General features: G+C 34.2%; 1 protein-coding gene across 4 annotated transcripts in view; it reads right to left on the bottom strand.

The window, feature by feature from the left end:
* ACAP2 (ArfGAP with coiled-coil, ankyrin repeat and PH domains 2) overlaps positions 1–26,459 on the bottom strand; it is a 144,226-nt gene that overhangs the window by 42,786 nt on the left and 74,981 nt on the right. For all 4 annotated transcript variants that reach the window (XM_070509147.1, XM_070509149.1, XM_070509148.1 and 1 more), the window contains exons 5-8: positions 11,488–11,546; positions 9,627–9,810; positions 7,382–7,426; positions 3,378–3,473 (exon numbers count right to left, since the gene is read on the bottom strand). In XM_070509147.1, coding sequence (XP_070365248.1) covers positions 3,378–3,473; positions 7,382–7,426; positions 9,627–9,810; positions 11,488–11,546 — 384 coding nt within the window. The remainder of the gene's footprint in view (positions 1–3,377; positions 3,474–7,381; positions 7,427–9,626; positions 9,811–11,487; positions 11,547–26,459) is intronic.

Raw genomic sequence — 26,459 nt, 5'->3', positions numbered from 1 at the left:
TCCTCTCTCAGCTATATTCTCATGGAGTTCCTCTTACCTAGCCACCTCTTAAAAGTTGGTCATTCTTAGAGCCCTGTCCCAAGCCAAATTCTCTTTTTACTCTATACTAGTGGACCTTGACCTTAACTTATAAAATCAAAATCTTTAGGCAAGATGTTCTGTCACTTAAATTTTTTTAAAATAGCTCCAGCATTTTGAGATTCCTATTAACTCTCCTTTGGTCAACTCACCCACCCACTCTAGTGGCTGCAAATAGCAATTATATGCTGTTGACTCCTTTACTCTACATCTTTCTCTTGAGCTCCAGACACATCCACCGAGATGTCCTATTCTCAAAAATCAACACACTTAAACTTGAACTCATCATGTCCCTCCACTCTCAAATTGGCTATATCTTAAATACCCCTTAAGTCGATCTATTTGTCTCCATCCCTACTGCTATGACCCTGGTTCCAGATGCTATTATCTCATAACTGAATTACTGAAAGAATACCCTAACTGACCACCTCCAACCAGGCCATATTATCCATGAGGCACTACAGGCACCGGGGCTTAGATGCTTTTCAAGGACGTGCAAAATTATTTGAGATCTGGGAGGGGAAAACTGCAAAACTAAAATTAATAAATATCTAAAATACACAATTATTTAAACTAGTCAATTAAAATCCAACTCATTCTTTTTAATAAATTATACCTAATGTAAGACGAGGGTGGAATCTAACGTTTGATAGGATGTGAGGAGTGCCTAGAGCCCAGGAAGGTCTTGTCGTCCTCCCAAGTCTGGGTTAGAGGTTCTATCTATGTGCTGCTGTAACACTCTGATCCTCCACTATGTGGCAGAAACAGCTAACCGTCCCCCAATATCCATTCCCTCCTTCTTTCTTAACAAGAGAACCCCCAAATTCTAGTAGGTCACATGGTTACTGGCATTAACTCTTATTTCCCAGCTTTCTTTGCAGCTAGTGTGACATTGGGATGTACGTAGAGGTGGCTTATACAATTTCCAGGAAATAGCCTTAAACAGAGGGAATGCAACTTTCTTGCCCCTTTCCTCCTTCCTATTAGCTGGAATTTGGGTATGATGTCTCAAGATTGATCAGCCACTTTGAACCATGAGATAAAATCAAAAATATAATAAGCCTGGGTCACTGCAGATCAAGCAACCACCATACCAGGCCTTTGATTTTACAAAGGAGGAATAAAATTCTATATTGAAGCTACTATTATTTTCAGCTTTCTATCATATGCAAATAAACATAATCTCAATTTATATATCCAGACAGGGCACTTAGCACAGTCTGCATAGTCTGGGGACTTGTCAGTTTTTTCCAAGAGATTAAGTTCTCTAGAGATTAAGTTCTACAGAGGCAGGGAACAGTATCTCTGAAATTCATGGCCTAAGTCCTGCTATCCCTCTCCCACACCATACACACACACACCCCTGCAAGCACCATACTTACTGTTGGTCAATGAACGCAATTCTCATTCAGCTCTTACCTTTTCCCCATTTCCCTAAATTCTATTTTTCATTCTTAATCCCCGCTCTTCAAAATGTAAGCCGAACCATTTTGTGAAAGAAAATCACCTAAAAATTGATACTATTAAATCCAGAAAGCTCACCAATCAACAAAAAAGAATGTTCCAGAACAGATCTAATATAAAGCTCTGATCAGATATCAAAATTAATTTGAAAATAATGAAATTTCTAAATAATGTTCTTATATATGTATAATTCACACCTGTGCGTGTGTGTATAAAATGAAGAAGTTCCTAAGAGTTCTATAATCTTAAGCTGCTAAAATTTTATTATTGAAAATAGCAAAATACAGATTTTTTGAAAATAAAAAAGAGCTATAAATCAAATGAAAAACCACTTAGAAGAGTAACTCAATTATCCAAATGTAAGAAATGAAAAAATAAATTCAGCTATGTATACTGTAAAACAGACACTTTGTTTTTAAATTCTTCTTTTCAGTACATTCACATACTATCTATAACATATTTTTTAATTTAATCGCACTTTTGGTCATATATTTAACCCATATACAAATCTGCTGTAGCATCAAACTTCTTCATTAAATAAATGAAATGTTAAATTTCCCAATATGCTAAATTTATTTAAAAGTACAGATTTCAGAGCAAAGGTAACAAAAGCAAAAATAAACAAGTGAGATGACATCAAACCTAAAAGCTCCTGCACAGCAAAGGAAACCATCAAAAAAGTAAAAAGGTAACCTACTGAATGGCAGAAAATATTTGCAAATCATGTATAAAGGGTTAATATTCAAAATACATAAAGAACTCAAACAACTCCATAGTGAAAAAACAATCTGATTAAAAAATGGGCAGAGGATCTTACAAGACATTTTTACACAGAAGACATACAGATGGCCAATACACAGGTACACGAAAAGGTGCTCATTGTCATAAATCATCAAGAAAATGTAAACTAAAACTACAATGAGATATTGCCTCATACCTGTTAAAATGGCTATCATCAAAAAGATAGAGATAACAAATGTTGCCAAGGGTGTGGAGAAAAGGAAACCCTTGTGCATTGTTGGTGGGAACATAAATTGGCGCAGCCACTATGGAAAACAGTATGAAGGTTCCTCAAAAAATTAAAAATACAACTATCATATGGTCCGGCAATTCCACTTCTGGGAATTTATCTGAAGGAAACAAAGACACTAACTTGAAAAGATACCTGCATTCCCATGTCCACTGCAGCATTATTCACCATAGCCAAAACATGAAAACAATTTAATTGTCCATCAACAGATGAATGGATGAAGAAAATGTGGTATATATACACAATGGAATATTATATAGCCATACAAAAGAAGGAAATCATGCCTCTTGCAATAACATGGATGGATCTTGAAGGTATTATGCTAAGGAAAATATACGAGACAGAAAAAGACCAACACTGTAGGATCTCACCGATATGTGGAAACTAAAAAAAAATCAAACTCATAGATACAGAGAACAGACTGAAGCATGCCAGAGACAGGGGGTAGAGGGTGGTCAAAATGGGTGAAAGGGGTCAAAAGGTACAAACTTTCAGTTAAAAAATAACTAAGTCCTGGGGATGTAATGTACAGCATGGTGACTATAGTTATTAATACTGCATTGTATATTTGAAAGTTGCTAAGAGAGTAGATCTTAAAAGTTCTCATTACAAGAAAAAAAAAATATGTAACTAAGTGGGGTTCTGGATATTAACTAGACTTACTGTGGTGATCATTTCCCAATATATACATACATTGAATCACTGTTTTCCACACCTGAAACTAGTATATGTCAATTATGTCTCAATAAAAAAAATACAGATATCAGTGTATAATACAGAATCAAGAAACACAGTACAACATTACCTGTGCACCAAGATCCTTCATGTAGGGTCCAAGTTCACTAAACAGATCATATCCTTGATGAAAGAAGGCCAAATGGGCATACATGAAGGATAACATCTAATAGGAGAATAGAAGATTGACAGTTTAAAATCAGTTCTTAGATAAATATTCTGAAATTGTTTAAAATGCTGATCCTAGCTAATGTTTAAAAGTTATTCCACCAGAGCACAAAATACCAAATCTCTTTAAAATTAAACTGAGTCATTTTTCTTAAAAGAATTATTTCAGAAATATTTGCAAATATGAAAATAAATTTTATTTAAAAGAAATTTCCAAGTGGTTTAAAATTTTAACAATGACCCAAATTTTAGTTGTTTAGATTATATACAAATGATCAAAATTTAAATGGTAATAATTCAAAGAATCAAGTTTTCAATAGCTTCACCATCTTCCTACATACTTTTATAAAATATCTACGTGCCTTTCAACCAAACTCACTGACAAAACAAACTGCAAATAAGACATTACAAGATTAGAAGGGGGAAATACGAAGCTCTCAAAATAAAACAATCACACTTTATAATCAATTAGATGATTAAGAACAATCCAAAGTAGGAGAATGCTCATTTTTTTTCTCAAGATACCAAAATAAAATGAGTCAACAGACTTTGCCAATATGGGGGATTCTTTATATTCATTCCAAAAGCCCAAAAATGTCATTAATGGATTGAGATTTCACCTGTTCATGAGAGAAAAGTTACCCTTATTTTTATTAGTTAAGTTGTTACATGAAAAGGAATGAAATAATTCAATCACAATACTGAGAGAATTTTCCAAATGTCCATGTTATTTTTAGCAAATATTTAGCAAATTTAGCAAGAAGAGGCACCTCTAATTCTCTCTAAAATAGGTCACAAAGTCCTTAACACTCAAGTATCCTTCTAAAGGAATCTTCTTTTTGAAGAGGAAAACCAATTAAGTAAAACACAAAGACAAAAGGACAAAGCTCACTAAAAGATTATTCTGGAATTAGATAACAGAGCTGGTATATCTTTGCAAATATTAAAAAAAAAAAAAAAAAACCCTGAAATATAAGAAGGGAGATTAATAGCTATGACTACATAAAAATGTAAAATGTCTGTACATCAAAACACACAATACCCATACTAAAATATAAATGGTAAACTAGTAAAAAAAATACATGACAAAGGGTTAATAGTCTTAATACACAAGAGATGTTACAAATCAGTATGAAAAAGACGAACAATCCAAAAGAAAAAGAGACAAACAACACAAACAAGGAATACTAGTAGACAAAAAAATATGGAAAAAAATGTTCAAATTCATTTGTATTAAAAAAATGCAAAACTGAACAAATAGAGATCATATTCTCTATCTACCGAACTGTGGGTAGGGTGGGGGAAACTAATATCCAGTGTTAGCAAAACATGGAGGAATGTTCACTCTCACACATTATTAGTGGAAATGTTGTAAAACCCTTAAAATTTGGCAACATTTTTTTAAAACCTTAATAAATGCTTAAGCCCTATGACTAAGTAATCTCTTATCTTAATCTATCCTAAGGAAATAATATTATTCATTAGAATGATCACTATAATGTTATGCTTTATTGTCAAAAACATGGAAATTAAAAGTCCACTCATGGGTGAAGTTAATCTATGCTATATTCAAGGTCAGAAACCTATGACTAGCAAACTATATCCAGCACACCATCTGTTTCTGGATGGCCTATGAGCAGTTTTTACATTTTGAAATGGTTGAAAGAAAATAAAAAGAAGCCATGAAATTCATGACATATGAAAATTACATGAAATTCAAATTTCCATGTCTACTAAAAAAGTTTTAATGGAACACAGCCATCCCATTCATTTACATGTTGTCTATGGCTTTCTCATTACAACAGCACAGTTAAGTAGCTGCAACACAGACCATATCGCCTAAGATATTTACTACTCAATCCTTGAAAAGAAAGTTTGCCCACTCCTAGTATATTCATATGGTAGAGTTCTATCTGGCCACAAAAGTCATCATTAAATAAAAAATATTTAATGACATAGGATGATTTTGGAGTGAATTAGTGAAAAAAGAAAATTATAAAACAGTATATAGAAATGATTCCTATTTTGTTTAAAAAAATTAAATTGCATTATATACACCAAGATATTAACAGTGGTTCTCCCTTGGTAGTAGGATTTATAAGTATTTTTATTTTTCTCTTCATACATTTTCTTTTCCAATTTTCCACAATTAATACATATTACTCTCAACCTGGAAAAGGAGGTGGGGGAGTAAACATGAAATACAATGTACTTATCTGATTAAGAAACAAAGATAGAATTTAGGGAAAAGCTAGGTGGAAACAAGGATCAAAACCAATTTAAGTATACCCTTTCAGAAACAAATAATAATAACTTTGGTGAACAAAGTCAGAGAGGAGAAATTATTTCTAAGGTTCTCAAAATATGAAAGAGTGTAATACCATACCACTACCATCCCCTGCCCATTTCCTTGTTAGGTGTAAGACAAAAAAATGGGCACAGGGCAGCGAGAGAAAGATAATCTGTGTATGACTCCACTCATATGAGGAATTTAAAACTATGGACCAAGAACAGTTTAGTGGATACCAGGGGAAAGGTGGGGTGGGGGGTGGGCACAAAGGGTGAAGTGGTGCACCTACAACATGACTGACAAACATTAATGTACAATTGAAATTTCACAAGATTGTAACCTATCAATAACTCAATAAAAAAAAAAAATAAAATGGGCACAGGGGACATGATGAGACATTTCTCCAAAGAAGATATACGGATGGTCAATAGACACATGAAAAGATGCTCATCATCACTAATCATCAGGGAAATGCAAATCAAAACTACACTAAGATATTACCTTACACCTGTTAGAATGGCAAAAATATCCAAAACCAAGAGTGACAAATGTTGGAGAGGTTGTGGAGAAAAAGGAACCCTCATACACTGTTGGTGGGAATGCAAACTGGTGCAGCCACTATGGAAAACAGTATGGAGATTTCTCAAAAAGTTAAAACTAGAAATACCTTATGACCCAGCCATCCCACTACTGGGTATCTATCCTAAGAACCTGAAATCAGCAATTCCAAAAGTCCCATGCACCCCTATGTTCATTGCAGCATTATTCACAATAGCCAAGTCATGGAACCAACCTAAGTGCCCAGCAACTGATGACTGGATAAAGAAGATATGGTATACATATACAATGGAATACTACTCAGCCACAAAAAAGGACAGTCATCCCATTCACAACACACGGATAGACCTTGAAGGTATTATGTTGAGTGAAATAAGCCAGACAGAGAAAGACGAACTCTGTATGACTCCACTCATAGGTGGTAGCTAACATATAGATAAAGAGAACTGATCGGTGGTTACCAGGGAAAAGGGGCGGTGGGGGGAGGGCAGTAGGGGCGAAGTGATGTACCTACAACATGACTAATAATGATGTACAAGTGTAATTTCACAAGGTCGTTAACTATCATAATCTTAATTAAAAAAAATGGGCAAAAAAAAAAAAGAATCACTGTCATCATGGGTGTCGAGGCTGAGGAAATAAAAGTGATCCTCAAATTTCATCCTATTTGTTTTCTAACTGCACACCAAAAAATAAATCAAAAGGCTGATACATCATCAACAACCCTAAGAGAAAAGTTCTCTAAATGATACTATTTATGTATGTCCTCAATCTCCAATATTTTAAATGTCTACTTTAAGGAGCTCACAGAGTATTAATAGATAAGACACACATAAATAACTATAAAATGAAGGAGACAAAAAAGAGGTTAAGAGACATATAAGAAGTACAGTAAGATCAATAAGAAGATTAATTATGAACGTGGAAAAAATATATATACACATACACATATATATACTCACATATATTTATATACATCATGCTGCTTTAAACACTTAAATATGTACATGTAGTTTCATGTTAAAATAATTAAAATATCACTTTGATAAATATCTTACTGATTTTAGGATTTCTGATCTCCTTTTTGATTGAAGGACATTAATCTGAGGGAAAATACACTTTGTTAATCATCCATGCATTATTTTAAAAACTAATCTATAATGCAATCTTGTAAAAGTTACTTATTCTAATGGTTTAACATTTTTCCAGAAAATTAAAAATAAAGTTCAAGTTTTTCATCCTTCAACCCACTTTTTGCGAAAACAGTTAAGACAAACATACCAATGAATTTCTCATCCATTTTTGAGCTCAAAGAAAAACTGGCCATGTTTAAATACTGTAGTGACCAAACTATCACTCTGATAGACATTTTAATTTCTTGGAATTCCATCTTTTCCCCACCGTCCTCATCTAATTGCTCACCAAGACCCTTCAACATATATCCTAAGGCAAATTCTCATCACATTTACCACTCCCACCAACCACCATCATATCTCTTCCAGACTGTTGCAAGAGTCTATGAACTAGTCTCTCTGTTTCCATTCTTCACTCCCTATAAACCACTCTCCACATAACAACCTGAGTGCTCTTTTCAAAATATAAATAAGATCATGTTACGTCCAGCTTAAAACATTCCAAATCCCTATGGTAGCCTTTAAGGGACCTTGTGATGTGGCTCCAGCCTGCCTCTCCAACCTAGTTTTCTCCTACTTGCCCCCTTCTGTGCTCCAATGAAAAGCCAAGACTACACTCACCTCAATGCCCTCATGCTAGTTGTTCTGTCTTCACGTCATGATTTTCTGCCCAGGTGGTCACGAGGTATCTCTTCCCAACCAGTTCCCAGCTTAAATACTATCTCATTACAAAGGTCTAAAGTAGGCCCTTATGCACTCTAGTACATCAACCCTATTTATTTTCTTCACAGCATTCATAACTACATTATATTTTCTTATTTATTTATATCTTTTCCCCAGCTAAAGTGTAAGCTCCATGAGATGAGGGTCTTACCTTATTCCCACCTGTATTCCCTAAGTGGTACACAGTAAGCATTCAATAAATACTTGTTAAATAAATTAATAGATCTTAAATAAATATTTTACTTAGATTAAACTTACTGAAAAATCAGTAAATTATGAAATTTGCCTCCTATGGTACCTCTCCCAACTCCAGAGATTCATAATAAATGTTTTATTTTTGTCTGTTTTTATCTATCAACCTAATTAAATGTTACACAAGAATCATTCACTCTTTGCTAATACTTTCAAACGATTACAGAATATCTGCCTTTTAAATGTTCTTTCCACTGAATATTCTGCTTGTTGTTTTATAAGATAATTTTAAAGCACTAATCAGAAAACAAAAACAAGCCCAGAAAAATCCAAATAACTTTGCTTAACTAAGCACTAGTTTCTTCTGCATGTCTGTTTCAAGGCCTATTCAGTTTTGAGAACTAAAATACTAACTTTCAAATGCTCTAAGTATTATGACAGCACAGAGGAAGCAGAGGCAAGAATGATTCATTTTGCCTGGAGAAGTGTGAGTAACTCTGACCACAGACTAGAGAATGAATTGGTAATGGGGAAGGTAAAAGCAATGCAAGGAAGGCCAATTCCATGAGAACATGTTAATACTCTAGACAAGAAACAATAAGGACTGGTGTTAGGGATACAGCAAGGGTGAGAAAGAATAGATTAAAGATGTACATAGAACTTTTCAAGGCAGTTTTGGTTGTTAAATATAGTAGCTGAGAATGAGAACACCTAACATAATTTTCCAATTTTGAATATCTAGGAGTAAGAAGGTGATGCCATTCAGCTAGGTAAGGGCAAAAAGGAGCCATTTGGGAAGAAGAAAGATTTCAGTTTTGCACACAAAATGAACAAGGTATCTCTGCAAAAAAACAGATTTTGTCATCTATGTATGATGATAATCATCAAGCAAGGGGCATGATGAGACAGTGAGGGAAACCATACTCAGAAAAGAATAGGACCAAAGAAGGAATCCTGAAAAAGAGACTGAAAAGTGGACAAAGGAGAGAATCCCAATACGGAAATTGAAAGGAAATGAGAACCAAAGGTATACACATCCAAAAACGCATATATTCGTATACAGACAGATATATAGACAAGTGAAAATTTTTTCAAAAGATCATATTTTAAGTTTAAATTCAAAATTTACTTTTATTGTCAGTTTTATTTTATTTACTGAGTTTATTAATAAACCCATTATTTATTCTTTTCAGTGCACACTCAAAAGTAATGACATGCTTAGTAAGCATTTTTTGAAAATATATAATAAATATACCTGAAGTACGTAGTCAAGGGCTATGTGTCGAAAACATTTTCTTGTTGCCGTCAAAATGTTTGTGGCTTCTTCAACTTCATGCTGTTTGTTTCTTTGTACTTGAGCATTTTTTACTAATGCATTTTCTTTTTCTTCACTGACTTTTTCAAATTGCTTCTTGGCATCTTTGAATTTCCTGAGATCTCTAAAAAATAAAAGCAGTGAAACTTTCTTGATCAAAAACTTTAGCAAAATAACATTTAGAATTTAAGACCTATGTTCCCTCTATTTATTTGATTCACTGTGCATTGAAACTCAATAGCTTTTGTACATTTTTCAATATATAACTGAAACAATATATAATTAAAATATATTGTCTTTCAATTATATATTATCCTGACATAGTCAGCTAACAATTCTGTACATAAATCCATAAAATTTGAGGTGAAAATAAATTATAAAATTAAAATTACAGAACATAAAAAGCAAAGTTTATTTTTTCTAAAGACAAATTCAGGGACATGTACCTTTATTTAACCAAAAGATTTTTTAAACAGTAGTATACATAAGAATCACCATAAGGAACTTGTTAAAAATGCAAATTCCAAGGCTTCTCTCTCAGAGATTACAATTTATTAGTCTTTAGAATAAGTCTTAGAATCTGAGAATTTTTTAAGATACACCCTTGATTTTACCGCTATGGGTGGTCTACACACCACAGTTTAACAAACAACATTCATTTCTTGTTTAAGGGAACTACTGGGCCAATAGTAGTGGTATCAATATATTGATATTGGGTATCAATATATTCTTAAAATACACACACATAATGCTTTCAAAAAGAATTGTGTACCAGTAAAGGGTAACAGTATCCATTTCAATAGTCTGAAAATCTGAAACCCATGATTCATTAACGATCTTAGGTAAGTACAGACCATCCCTTTGCTTTTACTTTTTCTACCAGGGAACTAAGCAAGATAACTTGAAGACAAGTGATTTTTTAAAAATAATAATAAAGTATACCTAAGAAAGATTTTAAACTCCTTTAAAAAGCCATAAATTTACATGTATACACTCTATAAGGACATTCTGTAGGTTAGTGTATTATGAAGAAATTTATAAAGAATCTGCAAGACATCACCTCCAAGACAACAAATTCTAACCTACTAAAACAGCTGTGCATGATATTCATGAGATCTGCTACTACTTACAGCTTACAACATCTATAATTTATCTGAATACTGTATTATCATCAACTTTATCTGTAATTTTATATATTCTCAGCTAGGAATTAAAAGAGAAAAGCTGAATTACTAATGTGGGAAAGTAAAACTTTCCTACCTGGAAAGTTCAGATATTTCTTATTTCTAGCTTCATTTTACTTCACATAAAAAATGTGATGAATGTGACTCAAAAGGCTCATAGGTAGCAAAAAGCAACCACTTTCATTACTCATTCTCATCTATTACATTATCCTCTCTTCAAAGAAAATACCATACTGAGACAACGAAAAATTTAGTTTCAACTACAATAACTGACAGTATTTCAACCACTTTTGGGATTTGCTTTTATTGTGAAAGGTCATTACATTATTTATTTACATTAAAAACTTTTTTGTAATCTGTAACAATTCCAGCTATGTATGCTAAACACACATTTCAGAGGATAAATGATCCACAGAAAGGCATAAAATCTGATTCCCTTAACAGAGTAATTCAGGAAGAAATGCATGATTTCTTAAAGATTTCATAAAGCAAAACCACAACAAAAACTCCAATATTTTCTGTAATTCATGGTTCATAATTTCTCTCAAAAGAACTCAATTCCCAGATGTGATCATTAACTGGTTGCTTTTCTTTCCTTTCCACTGCAATTGACTTACTCTTTAACAAAGTTCTGAAGCTGTGCCTTAATTGATCTCTGAGTTTGGTCAAATAGGATCTAAAAGATAAAAGGTAACATTAAACAATTAGAAAAGGAAATAAAATAATTTCATGGAGTTCTATAAATATCACATCCCTCCATCAATACTCTAATTTCTAATAACATCGATATTTCTTACTGAAGGCTACATAAGAAATAAACATTTTTAAAAGAAACAAACTAATTTTCAAGCCAATTTCATCTGTCTAAAACATAAAATTACTTTCATCTACAGAGGAAATAAAATCTGATTTAATATTTAAATAGAATGCTCCAACAGTAGTGTAATTTATATCCTTGATTTTAACTCAGGCTTTAGAAGAAACCTAAAAAGAGTAATAATACAAATTCCACTCTATCCACCACAGAAACTTCTTACTCTCATATATCAAAACATACCAAGTGAAAACAACTCCAAAATTGCCTTATATCTTAGTTAAAGGTTACTCATTTGGGAGACCTGGGGATTTAAATGTTTTACATTCTGAGTTCAAGTAAACATTATATAGTTCTTTAGGTTAAATGATTGCTGAGATTAGAGACAAGAATAAAATTTTACTCCTCAGGACAATAATTTGCCCCACTTAAATGAGGCCACATATTTAACTCAGATAGCTCTGTGTATGGTAAATTTCACAGGCTTGTCACGGGAATTTCAAGTACTTTCATAATTTACAGATAAACTTCATTCAGAGTTTGAAACAGATGCCAGATGAACAGGCAGAAAAATCAATATTCAAAATAAAAAGAAAATCCTATGTCCTTCTACTAATTAAAAACAGTACCAATTTCATTCTCTCTGAAGAGAGAATTTTTTAATTTTTGCTATTAACAAAAGTCTTACGTTCTCGCCTAAATACCAAACATACACACACAAAATCTGAATTGAGTACAGAGTTTCAAAATCTGCCAATTTACTTTCAGATAGAAAAAAATTTTTTCTCTATTAAGTTAAACCCAAGTATTAAATCCAAAGTGAGCAGAAAGAAATAATAAAGATCAGAGTAGAAATGAACTAAACAGAACACAGAAAATCAAGAGCCAAAATCAAAGAAATCAAAAGGTGGTTCTTTTAGAAGATCTATAAAATTGATAAACCTCCAGCCAAAGTGATCAGGAAAAAAGAAGAATCAAATTTCAAACATCAAGAAGAGAGGTGACTTCATTAGATTCTACGATATTAAAAAGGATAATCAGAGAAGTTGGCGAACAATTTTACGCCTATAAAAATAAACAGATAACATGGGTAAATTCTTTGAAGACAAAAACTACCAAAGTTCACTCAAGAAGAAATCAATAACCTAAACAGAATTAAAGAACGCGAATCTATAGTTAAAAATTTGCCATATTGTATCAAGTTAAAAATACACTTACATAAAACCTAGCAATCCCACTCCTAGGTATTTGCCCAAGAGAATGAAAATTTAAGTTCACACCAAAAACTGTAAGCCAATGTTTAGAGCAGTTTCACTCCTAATTGCCAAAAACTGGAAACAACTCAAATGTCCTTGGAGAAACAAACTATGGTACATTCATACAATAGAATACTACTCAGCAATAAGAAAAAAAAAAAACAACTATTAGTACATGCAACAACATAGATGAATCTCAATGCATATTGCTAAGCAAAATAAGTCATATTCAAAAGGCTACAAGCTGTCTGATTCCATTTATATGGCATTTAGGAAAAGGCAAGACTATAGGGATGCAAAACAAACCAGTGATTTCCAGTGGTAGGGGGTGGGAGTGAAGGTTGACTAACAACGGGGTAACATGAGGGTATTTTTAGGGTTAATGGAACTGTTGTGCATCTTGATTGTGGTATGGAGACCCAAATGTAGCATGCATTTGTCAAAACTCATAAAGCTGTACACCATAAGGAGTCAGTTTTGCTATATTTAAATTTTAAAATGACTTTAAAATATGAAGAACAATACAGATATAAACCAACAGATTTTTTAAAGAATTAAGAAGAAACAAACAACATGACTAATGAGGTTGATTCAAAGGACAGATAAAGAAACAAAAAACCAACACAAAGAAAATACTCATTCTTCTGAAGAACACTACTAACATTTATGCAAACTGACCACGTAATAAGCATAAAGCAAGAATATGGCATCATACAGAACATGTTCTCTGACCACAATGAAATTAAGTTACACTATAAAGTACTAAAAGGAGAGAACTACTGATACATGTAACAATATAGATCAATCTCAAAAATGGTATGCCAAATGAAAGAAGTCACACACACACACGCATACACACACACACACAAATACCGCAGGTTTCCATTTCTATGAAGTTATAGAACAAGTCAAACTAGTTATGGACAAAAATCAGAACAGTACTTGCCTTAGGGCGTGTGGGTTGAGTCTGTCTGAGAAGAGTATGGGAGAACTTTCTGGGTAACAGTAATGATTTTATCTTAAAAGAGATTTGGGTTACATAAGTGCATGCATGTGTCAAAATTCATGGAACGGTACACATTAAGACATGCATTTAACCGTATTCAAATTTAACCTCAAAAAAATTTTAAAAACTGTAAAAATATTAAACTCATAATTATGTGTGGAAACCTGTTTAGGAGTGAAATATACTGTTGTCTACAACTTACTTTGAAATGCATCAAAAACAAGTAGATTGATGTATGGATAGAAGGGAAGATAAATGGATAGATACGCGATAAAGCAAATATAGCTAGTGGGTGAGTACCTGAATGTTTATTGTAAAATTATTTCAACTTCCGGTAATAAAGTATCAGAAAAAGCCACTCCCCCCAAAAATAAGTAAGTAAAGAGAAAAACCCCTCCTAAAAGAAAACTCCACAAAGATGTCTTCATGGTGAATTCTACCAAACATTTAAGGAAGAAAAAATACTATTTCTACTCAAACTCTTACCCAAAAACTCTCTTCTATCAGAAAATTTGTTCTATGAGAAAATTCTTATGAGGGACAGAGCCAGACAAAGACATTGTAAAAGAAGAAGGCCACACCCAATATTCCTAAAGAACACAGATGCAAAAATTCTTAACTATATATAGCAATCACATATAACAACAGTATATACAAGGGACAATATATCATGACCAAGTAGGATTTATCCCAGGAATGCAAGACTGATTTAACTTTCAAATATCAATCAATATAATACACCATGTTAACTGACTACAACAAAACTATATAACAATCTCGATAGATGCAAAAGAGCATTTGACAAAATCCAACACCCATTCCCGATAAAAATTCTCAGGAATCTAGAAACAGAAGGGAACTTCCTCAACCCAATAAAATGCACATATAAAAAACCTACAGCTAACATCATATTTAGTGGTGAAAGGCAATTTTCCCCCTATGATCAGAAACAAGGAAAGGATGTCTGCTCTCATCACTTCTATTCAACATTGAACTCGAAATCCTAGCAATGCAATCAAGAAAGAAAAATGAATAAAAAGCATACATATTAGAAAGGAAGAATATAAAACTGCCTTTATCTACAGACAATATGATTGACTATATAGATAACACTGTGGAATCTGCAGGAAAATCTACTAGAACCAAGAAGTTAATTCAGCAAGGTTGCAGAGACAAAGTCAGTATACAAAAATCAGTGGTATTTCTTTCTCTCTCTTTTTTTTAGTGGTATTTCTATACACCAGCAATGACTAACTAGAAATTGAACTTTTAAAAAAATATCATGTACAATAGCATCAAATAGGAAATGCTTAGGGATAAATCTGACAAATGATATGCAAGATTTGTACATTGAAAATTACAAATTATTGCCAAGAGAGATTAAAGAAAACTTAGATAAATGAAGAGATATACTGCATTCATGGATCAGAAGACTCAATATTAGTAAGATGTCAATTCTCAACAAATTGATCTATAGATTTGATGCAATCCCACTCTAAATACCAGTGAAAACCTGATTCTAAAATTTATATGGAAACATAAAGGACCTAGCACAGCCAAACTAATTTTGAAAACAAAGAACAAAGTTGGAATACCTACACCACCTGATTTCGAGACATAATAAAAGCTACACTAATCAAAGCAGTTGAGGTACTGGAAGAAAGATGGCCAAAAAGATCAATGAAGCAGAATAGAGTCCAGAAATGACCCACACATAAGGTCAATTTTTTTTAACAAAAGGTGCCAATAGGGAAAAAATCTGGGGAGCAAATGGGGCTGAAACAAACAACTGAAGAGCCGTATGCAAAAGAAAAGAACCTCAACCCCGTACCCTTACCAGGCAGGCAACATATACAAAAATTAACTCAGAATGGATCAGAATAAAATCTTAGTGAACTCAAGTTAGGCAAAGATTTCTTAATAGAACACAAAAAGAAAATTATAAATTAAAAAATCAATACATTGATTTCATCAAGATTAAATACTATTGCTCTTCAAAAGACACTGCTACAAAAATGACAAAGACAAGCCAAAGTCTGGAAGAAAATATCTGTAAAACATTTATCTGACAAAGACATATCTGGGATATAGAGAGGACTCCTAAAACTAAATGAAAGAAAATAAACAACCCAATTTTTTTTTTAAACAGGCAAAAGACCTGACATTTCACCAAAGAAGATACATGCATGACAAACATGAAAAGATGCCCTGCATCATTAGTTACTAAGAAAATGCAAATTTAAACCATACTAAATTTAGAAAGAATGACCATACCAAGTGATCATGCAGAGCAACTAGGACTCTCACACACTGCTGGTGTACAATGATACAATCAACTTTGGAAAATAATGTCCAAATTTTTGGAGGTTTTCTTTAATTTCTTTGAAGAAACTAGAATTTTTTAGAAATTTATTATATAAAATAATGTTAACATCATTATTGTAAACATTAATAAATAAGTAAAAAAGAAAAGAAACTCTTCTTTCCTTAGTTTCTCTTAGCAATGTTTTGCAGTCTTCACTATACCAGTAGTTTTGTAAAAAGTTACACATAACCCTATCTTACAAACTAGCCATTCTACTCGTAGCTATTTATACAAAAGAAATAAAAGCATACGTCTATACAGACTTTTACATACATTTTTATAAGCAGCTTTATTTGTAACAGCCAAGCCCAGAAACAACTCAAACGTTCATTGTGGTGGCTTTAAAATACATCTACAAATTCGTTGATACTCTTCCCTTCACAAGTGGAGCCTGATCCTTCTTCCCTTGAGAGTGGGCTGGTTGTGGTAACTTGCTTCTAACAAATAGTAATATGGAGGAAGTGACAATGTGTGTCTTATGAGACTAGGTCACGGAAAGTATTGCAGGTTTCTCCTTCTTCTTAGATCACTTGTTTTGGGAGTAACCAGATTCCATGAAGTAAGGACACTTAAGCAGCCCTAGAAAGAGGCTCCTTGGTGAGAAACTAAGGCCTGGAGCCATGAGCCTTATCTTGGAATTGGATCCTCCAGCGCCAGTGAAGCCTTCAAATGACTGCAGCCCCAGCCAACATCTTAATAGCAACCTCATAAAAGACTCTGAGCCAGAATCACTCAGCCAAGTCTCTAAAAATTCCTGGCCCAGAAACTGTGAGATAATAAATGTTTGTTGTTTTAAGCCACTATGTTTTAGGGTAATCTGTTACACGGCAATCGATAACTAAAACATCCATCAACAGGTGAATGGATAAACAAATCATGATATATCCATACAGAGCAATACTATTAAGCGATAACAAAAAAAAAGAATGAACTATTGATACACACAACAACATGACTAAATCTTGAAACAATTACAAAGAAATTAGACATGGCTGGCCCTGTGGCCAGGTGGTTGAGTTCGTGTGCTCTGCTTCTGTGGCCCAGGGTTTCTGCCGGTTCGAATCCTGGGCACAGACATGGCACCGCACGCCAAGCCATGCTGAGGCAGTGTCCCACCTGCCACAACTGGAAGGATCCACAACTAAAAATGCACAACTATGTACTGGGGGGCTTTGGGGAGAAAAGGAAAAATAAAATCTTTAAAAAAAAAAAAAAGAGGGTTAAAAAAAGCAATTAGACAAAAGAAAAAGGATTCCATTTACATATAAGTCTAGAAAATGCAAACTAACCAATAACGATAGAAAGCAGATCAGTGATTGACTAAGAACAAGGAAGAGGTAAAGAAATTATAAAGTAGCACAGGAAACTTTTGGAGTGTGACTGTTTTATTCATTAAATTAACTGAAGTGACAGTTTCATGGAGGTATATATATATGTCTACCTTTATCAAATTGTACTTTAATATGCAGTTTATGTCAATTATTCCTCAGTAATGCTATTTAAAAAATATCAATACATCCCAGAGAGAAAAAAATGTTTTTCTGCATAGTACTGTCATTGTTTTAAAACTATGAAAATATTACTATCCACATCCTCCAAAATACAGCATCACCTAAACTAAATTTTATATTTGAATAGAATGAGAAGTATTTCAGGAAAGTGTGATAATCTAGCTAACACATTTTTGACACCTCCATTAGAGCGGAAAGTATGTCGTTAATGCAAAGGCAACCGAGTAAAAGCTCTATCTCCTACTTGCTAACCCTAAGCGACACAGCTACCTCACAGCTGACCCTTTTTTTTCTGTGGCGAACTGTTGCACAGAGCTGCCTCAATCAGCCTCATTTCCTAAGTCACTAATCTATACCCCGCTGAGAGAATTCACAGCATTCCTTTTAATGTGCTCAAAGTAAAAAGCAATAAAAGACTTTAAAGAATCAGAGACTAAAATAAAAGTAGCTTTGGCAATGTCCCTGAAGCTAGGTACCAAATGAAGTTTGCAAGACTCTTCCCTAAGATTTTGCCCTTGACCTCATTTCCCCCTTTTCCTTGAGTTCTACTACCTTCACTAGTTGGGGCTTCTGATCTGGATCTTACTCAAAGAGCTCAGCAACCACCCAAAAACTTTATCTAGGTTTTTAGACCAAAAAAATTGTTTTATTCTCAGAACTGAGTACATCTCAGGTCTTCTCTTTCGTTTCCATACTACAAAACCTGGGATGGTATAATAAAACCACACTGACAGATTCTGGGGGAAAAAAACAAGATACCAACACAAAAGCTACAGTTCAGTTCCATTTCTGGAAATTAATAGTAGTATTCCTAGCAACATACGTATGACAAATAATCAACAATATGTCACTTGACCTATCTGCTAATTATAAAAGGATCTTACTAAAGTGCATGGATAATATATGGCTGTTAAAAAGTAATGGCTTACACTCAGTTATTCCCCATTCATGTCTGGATCCAGTTAAATCAACACTACCTCTGCTGCATTCAGGAAAAGAGGAAAGCTGAGATGCACCACACAGATGGCAGACACTCTAGGAAGTTTGGTAAAATAGGCTACACATTTATAAATAATATTAGTCCTGTTTCCAGTTCTTATCATTTAGGTCCCATTGGCTTGAGGTATAAATTTTGTGGCTTTTTTATAAAACTATTTAAATATTACTAGCTACCACAGCACTCTGTTCTGATGATTCTACATGATATAATCATTCCTGTCCTTTCCAGAATCTATACAAAGGCACAGGGCTGTGGCCGTTGGCACTGTGGATTCATTGAATCTTTTGGTTAATCTCATTAGGCCTGTAATAAATAGGTGTATAATAAATCAAGAGGACTCTTCTTTGCTATCATCAGGAACAGGTCCTAATACGTAAATGAATGTTTATTATTTGTTCCTCTTTTTCTACATCCTCAGCTTGTCCTAACCTGTGTCTCTAAACTTCTTTCTCCCTTTCTTCATTCCCGTGAGGCACTGCTTCTTCACTGGCTTGGATGTGAATCAAAATCACCTGCAAAGCTAACAAAAAATACAAAGGTCCAACCTTGCTGAAGAAGGATGGGATCCTTCTGTATGTTCAGTAAGTTTGCTAGACGATTCTGTTTCAGGAAGACTGAGAGAAAATGCTCTAACCCAGGGGTTCTCGCATTGGTTGCCCATTAGAATAACCTGGGGAAGTTTTAAATCCCCTGATGCTGAGATAATTAGAAACACTGGTGAAACTTAGGAATTTTTTAAGTTCCCCAGGTGTGAGCCAGCATGATCCACTTCACCCAGATGCTTGTTAGAAATGAACAATCTCCAGAACCAGCCGCCCCCCCCTTACAGAATCAGAATCTGCATTTACCAAGATTTCCAAGTAGCTTGTTTAGAGAAAGCAATGCACTGTTTCTCAAACTGGGCTGCACACTGGAATGACCTCGGGAGCTTGGAAAATGACTGATGCCTGGTTCTTATTCCTGGCGATTCTGATTTTAACCAGTCTGGGTTGCAGCCTTGGTTCATCCACTACCACTCCACTGAGAAGAATGCATCAAGGCAGCTAAACCACTTTCACTAAAGCAGAACGGGGCCTTTCTTCAGTGAGTGTCATGACAGATACAGTCCCTGGAGGGGGGCAAAAATAAAGTAGCCCTTTAGAGCAGAGGTCAGCACATTTTTTTCTGTAAAGAGCTAAATAGCATTTTAGGCTTGTGAGCCATGTGATCTCTGTCACAACTATTCAACTCCGCTGTTGTACTGCGAAAGCAGCCATAGACAATACAGAAACAAATGAGCATAGCTCTGTTCCAATAAAAATTTATATGCAGGGGCCGGCCCAGTGGTGCAGCGGTCAAGTGCATACATTCCACTTCGGCAGCCCAGGGTTCACCAGTTCGGATCCTGGGTGCGGACATGGCACCGCTTAACAAGCCAGGCTGTGGTGGGCGTCCCACATATAAAGTGGAGGAGGATGGGCACAGATGTTGGCTCAGGGTCAGTCTTCTTCAGGAAAAAAAAAAAGAGGAGGATTGGCAGATGTTAGCTCAGGGCTAATCTCTCTCGGAAAAACAAAAACTTACATGCAAAAACAAAAAAGGGCAACGGCTAGATTTGGCCTGCGAGTCATTGTTTGCCAACCCCCTGCTGTAGAACAGTGGTTCTCAAACTTTCACGTACATCAGAATCACCTGGAAGGCATATTCAAACACACATTCCTGACTCCCAGCCTCAGAGTTTCTGACTCAGTAGATTTGGGTGGGCTCTGAGATGGTGGAGTTCTAACAAGTCCCTGGGTGACGCTGATGCTGCTGGTCCAGGGACCACATTCTAGAATCACTGATCTAAAGTAATGGTTCTCAAACTTCAATGCATTTTAGAATCACCAAGCGAGATTTTAAAATTCGAATGCTACACTCCAGATGACATATATCAAAATCCCTGGGGATAGGGACCAATTTACTACCGTTAAGGAACTCAAAGCTTGGATCATGGCATACATTACAACTGTGTTGAAAGATATAGTAGACTGTCTATATAGACGGCCACCAATAATTCCTCTCATCTCTCCACAAGCATGCCACTCTCCCACCAAGAGGTAGAGTTTATTTCCCTTTCCCTTGAATCTGGGGTGGCCCTGAGTCTTGCTTTGACCAAAAGAATGAGGCAGAAGTGTTCCTGTGTGACTGGAAGTCAGACAGTCTTACACCTTCTGATTTCACCCTCTGGAAAGCTAACTATCACATTAAGAAGTTGAGCTACCCTGCTAGAGAGAGGCCACACTATAAAAGTCCTAGAGAATGAGAGAAGCCAAAGGGCCAGAGAAGCCTGGCCAATTCCAGCCATTCTGGCTACCCGACCTGAGGCAAGAGTCATGTTGGATCCTCCAGTCACAACAAGGCACTCAGCCAACATCACCTGGAGCAGTGACAAGCAGGTCCCTCCACACCTGCCCAAATAAATGATGATGGTTGTTTTAAATCACTAAATTTGGGGGTGGCTATTAAACAGAGATAACTGATAAGATGTCAACAGTCATACACAAAATACTGATGTTTTAAGTTTTTATAGTGATTTAAAAAGTTATAAACTATTTAGTACAACCATTCAGAAATTAACAACTGCTGAAACTATATTTTAATACTATTTGTATGACTTGCTCTAAGTGTTTAAATGCAATAACTATCACTTTGGCAAATATATCTTTTCCCCTGACATTACCATTTGAATCATCCAAAACTATTTTAGTCACAATTTGTTTGCCATCGCTTCTTTGTTTTATAACCATTGTCAAATATTTCATCTTTCTTTTGCTCTTATTTTTCATTTTCCTACTAACAAGGTATGTAGGGTTGTTTCCTTAGTATTATCATTTGTTTTGAGATATTCCTATTAGAATGTAATTATTTTTTTGGCTCTTCTTCTTAGTGTTTATTTATTACTGGCTTTTGATGTTAATAAGCCAAAGTCTGACTCTTGATGAAATTTCACTGTTTTATTTTTAATTATTAAAAAACATTTGTTTCTGAAGATGAAATTAAATGCAGATAATTAAATCATTTTAAATGGAATTCTAGGTCTTTGCAGATTCAAAAGATTTTAACAATTTGATTTTTTTTAATCATACATGAGAGTAATATTTATTGAATTGACAAAAATGAATTAATATTTCCTATTTTACTAAATGGTGCAGAAAATTATACTGACACATAATCAATTTCTGAACCTTAATACATATACTATTTTCACTTCATATTTAGATAGATTTGCTTTTTACTAATTGTTGTTTTCCTACCATAATGGCCAACTTTTTCATTAAATAATGCAGGAAAGTCATTACATTCAGAAGACAAACAGAATGGTCCAAAATTCTCCTCTTCGACCTAAATATCCTTTTATATCAAAGAGTTATCAAATAAAGCAATGGCAGAAGCAAATCATACAGGACATCAACACAAAATATCCATTTCATATAGAAAAAGATTTGTACTCTAAACTTCTGCAAACACAAAGTAAGAAACAAAGTTCTTTTATGAGATTAGTTACAATACTATATTAAGAAGATAGTTACAAGGTTACCTAATTAAGAGGTAGAGCCAGAAGGCCCCATACAACTGCAAACTTGCACAATATACCAGCATGCAAGGAAAATGTCAGAACTTTTTAATTTTCAAAGAAGCAAAGAAATAGAAAAGGTGCCATATTTGAATAACAAAATTAACAGATGCATTCGATGGTATGCCACATAAACACAGCAATAATCACTAACCCAGAAGACAACTGTATCAAAAAATTTTCATCGCTGAGTGATGATTCTACACATTAATAACTATGCTCAAGTTAACAGCAATCGTTAAAATCTCTGTATAGAAATCTTGGAAGTGCAGTGATTGTTTTGCAGAGTACCAAAACAAACTCCTATGGATGAAATATTCAAAATGCTAGAAGAAAACTTTAAACAAAAGACATTACGGAAACATTGTAATTGTGCATACTGATGGTGCAGCCACAATGACAGCAGGATGTAAATTTACATTAAGAATTCATCTGGAAAACTCTAAAGATTTAGTAATATGTTATTTCACAAAGGATCTCTCATATGTAACAGTCTGCATGTAGATACAAATTCCAAACTAAATGTTATCAAAATGATGCATGAATCTAAAAATATTCAAAACATTTAGTTTCATCCATTTTCAGCTTTTTGTAAAGAAATGACACGAGAATATCACTCTGCTGTCTCATGCAAAAGTGTACTGGCTGTCCCCAAAAAAATTTTGCCTAAATTTATGAGTTAAAAGTAGAATTCAAAAAGTTTAAAAGGAACAAATCTCAACTTGCAGATTTGTTTAATGCTAGTTACTGACTTTAAAAGATGGTGTGAAGTTCAATCTGATGAATTTATTTCAAAGCAATCCTCAATATTTTTGACAACATATACTGACAAACTTTATGGATTCAAAGTGTTGGAAACGAGAGGCTGAGAATGAGTCACTAATGAGTCAGTGCTATAATCTGAATCCACATAGAGAATTATTAAAGTGGGTAGAAGGTGGGGGGAAGTAGGGAGAGCAACTTCTGTGAATACCTGCGGGAAAGCTTTATCATTATTTTACTCAAAATCCATTCAACTTATGCCAGAAAATTTAAGCATCACATATGTCAATGAAACAAAAGGAAGAGCAGTCCCACTTAATGAATGACTGCTCATTTAAAGTACAATTTAAAGAGATGGAATTATTTAAATTCTAATTACATGGGATAAATGAGCTCCCGTCAATCAGGTGGAAAGGGCAATAAACACTCGTCTGCCTTTCACTAACAGGCCTACTTACACAGAAGAAGTTCTCATCAATGACAACCACCAAGAATTTAAGAGACTGTCAATTTTAAAATCTTGATGAGGAATTTCTTGAAACCATTTCATGCATAAGATCTATTTTTTTAAAAAGTTATGTTCACAGAAGCTAGCTCAAGTTTCTCACTAAAATATTTTTAAAATATTTGGAATTGTATGTAATATCTTCCCTATACTGTGTTTTATTTTAACATAATTCTATAAAAAGAAGTTATTTATTACATATTAATTAAATTATTTTAACATAATTCCATAAAAAAGAAATTTAAGCATTTTTCACCAACACCCAAATAGGACATGACACCCTCATGTCCCCCTGCAGTTTTCTCCAGTGTCCCACAATAATACGACCATCAGTTTCTCTCTGTGCCATAAGAACAGTGGAAAGTCACTAAACTACTGTATTCTGACTTGCTAAAACCATTTGTTGAGTGAATAAGTAGTTACGGAATAACTGGAAATATGGAAATAATATGGAAAATCAAACAGAAAAAACAAAAAAGGTCACACGTTTTCACAGAATTTATGCAGCAACTCAACTTTAAAGTCAGCAAAGATGACAATCAAATAAATAGTCCAAGTTCCTTATACCAACGGCAAATTAGAATCCAAAAGTCATCAGTGAGGTTACAGAAATCCCTAAATCCCAGGAAAACAAGTCAGCATTCAAATCAAGTCTAGTACGTAGCAGAATGTAGCACACATGACCTGCTCTGAAAAGTCATGAGTCGGCACCTTATAAAGACATGAGTTAAAGAGCAAGCCTAGGAAATCCTCATTCTATAAGGAATAAGAAACAGTACTATCTATTACAGAAGAAATAAATCACAAAAGAATTCAAATATTTTTTAAATGACTGGATAATCTAATCCTAATCTATGCTTAATCTCACTTGGCTAATAATACAAATCATTCTATTATTTCAAACATTTACTTAAGCCCACAAAGTTATTCATAAATGACATCTCTAGAATATCTAGCCTTTTATCCTGACACAAACTGATACACCAAAACCAAAGTCTTAGGAACTCTGCTATAGAATGTAAAGCAGATTCCATTGCTTATCGCCTTTTAGAAAGCACTTTCTTATCCTATAAAGACTCCTCCTTTATCCTGTAACGCTGTGTAATTAAAATTTCATCGTAGAGAATGCTACTACAATAAAGCATTTTATATAACTAGGCTTTCTCCACATTTTAACAAAGGTCATACTTAAATCTTATAATAAATAATGCTTTATGATCTTAGAATTTTTATAATTAAAAGTCATCTAGTAAACCCCCTTCATTTTACAGAGGAGGAATGTAAAGCTTAGAAAAATTAAATGACATCCCCAGGATGAAAATTATGCAAGTACTGGAGATATAACTGTAAACAAGATATGTCATCCTTATCCACATTCTAGTTAAAGTGAAGTATATCGTGTTACGATGGGGGAAGAACCTTTGCCACAAATATAAGAATTCTGATTCAAGTACACACCAGTCACTCCTACTGGGAAAAATTAAGAAAAAAGTATTCGTTAGTGAGCAGCAAAAAGGCCAGGTAAAGCAGACAGCATAGCAGCCATAAAAGGAAAGAAGATTAAAAGAAAGTAAACTAAGGTCTCACAATTTCATACTTATATCTATTAGTAGGAAAATTTCTGAGATGCAGTAAAAAGGAATATGGGAATAAAATCAGAAAGGCACTGGACATCTGGGTGTCATATCAGACAGAATTCTCTCTCTATACATATATATAAGCAGATATGTAAACACACACAAGCTCGCCAACCACAGCCTTCACACCTCTAGGCAGACAAATAATGATCTCCTCTTAGTTTGCAAATTATCTTTTTAAAGCAACAAATTCTACAGTCAAAACAGAGATCCTGAAGTTTTTTAAGTGCAAGGAACAATAAAAGAAAAATTAAATACTTCAAAAAAATGTTTAATACTTTAAATTGTCTATTTGCTGTGCTTTGTCACTGATTTAACAAATTTTTATTCATTTATTGACTATAAAAAAACATTTAAGAGTTTTCCTAAGCTCATAACCTTAGTCTCTTAACCCTGCTTTGAGTAACTCTTTTCTACCAGGAACTCTTCCAGTAGCAGTAGGAGAAGCAGTTGTGGTCGGAGGAGAGATAAATATAACAAAGTGCCCGCAGTCATGAAACTCAGAACAGACAATAAAATAAGTACATATATGGAAGATCTAGACCATGTGCATACACATGATCTGTGTATGTGTGAGTGTGTGTGTAAAAGGCAGTGTAAAATGATGAAAAGTGACTGTAGGGTGGTCAAGGAAGGCTTCTCTGAGAGAGAGTGACCTAAATGAAGTGAGAGAGACTTGTAGAAAGAGAAGGAATATGGTAAGGAAATTAGTCACACATCGATGTGAAGGAAGAGCATGCCACACGAAACAGATTGCAAGTGCAAAGGCCCTAAGATGAGAATTAGTTCAGCATGTTCAAAGAATAACAAAGAATCCAAGTGGCTACAGCCAGGTAGAGAGTAAAGATGAGATCAGGCAGTCATCAGCAGAAGCCTGATCATATTGCGTGTGGTAGGCCATAGTAAGTTTATCCTGAGAGTGATGGGAGCTACAGCAGGAGAGCGCTGTGAATTCATTTATTTTATTTTATTATTACTATTTTTTTGCTGAGGAAGATTCACCCTGAGCTAATATCCATGCCAATCTTCCTCTATTTTTTAGTATGTGGGCCACCAGCACAGCATGGCCACTAACAGAACCGTGTAGATCTTCATCCAGGCTGTCAAAGTGGAATGCACTGAATGTAACCACTAGACC

The sequence above is a fragment of the Equus asinus genome, chromosome 5 (assembly GCF_041296235.1).
Source record: "Equus asinus isolate D_3611 breed Donkey chromosome 5, EquAss-T2T_v2, whole genome shotgun sequence".
NCBI classification, from domain to species: Eukaryota; Metazoa; Chordata; class Mammalia; order Perissodactyla; family Equidae; genus Equus; species Equus asinus.
The sequence above is the reverse complement of the archived record's forward strand: the minus strand, read 5'-3'. Positions and strand labels throughout refer to the sequence as shown.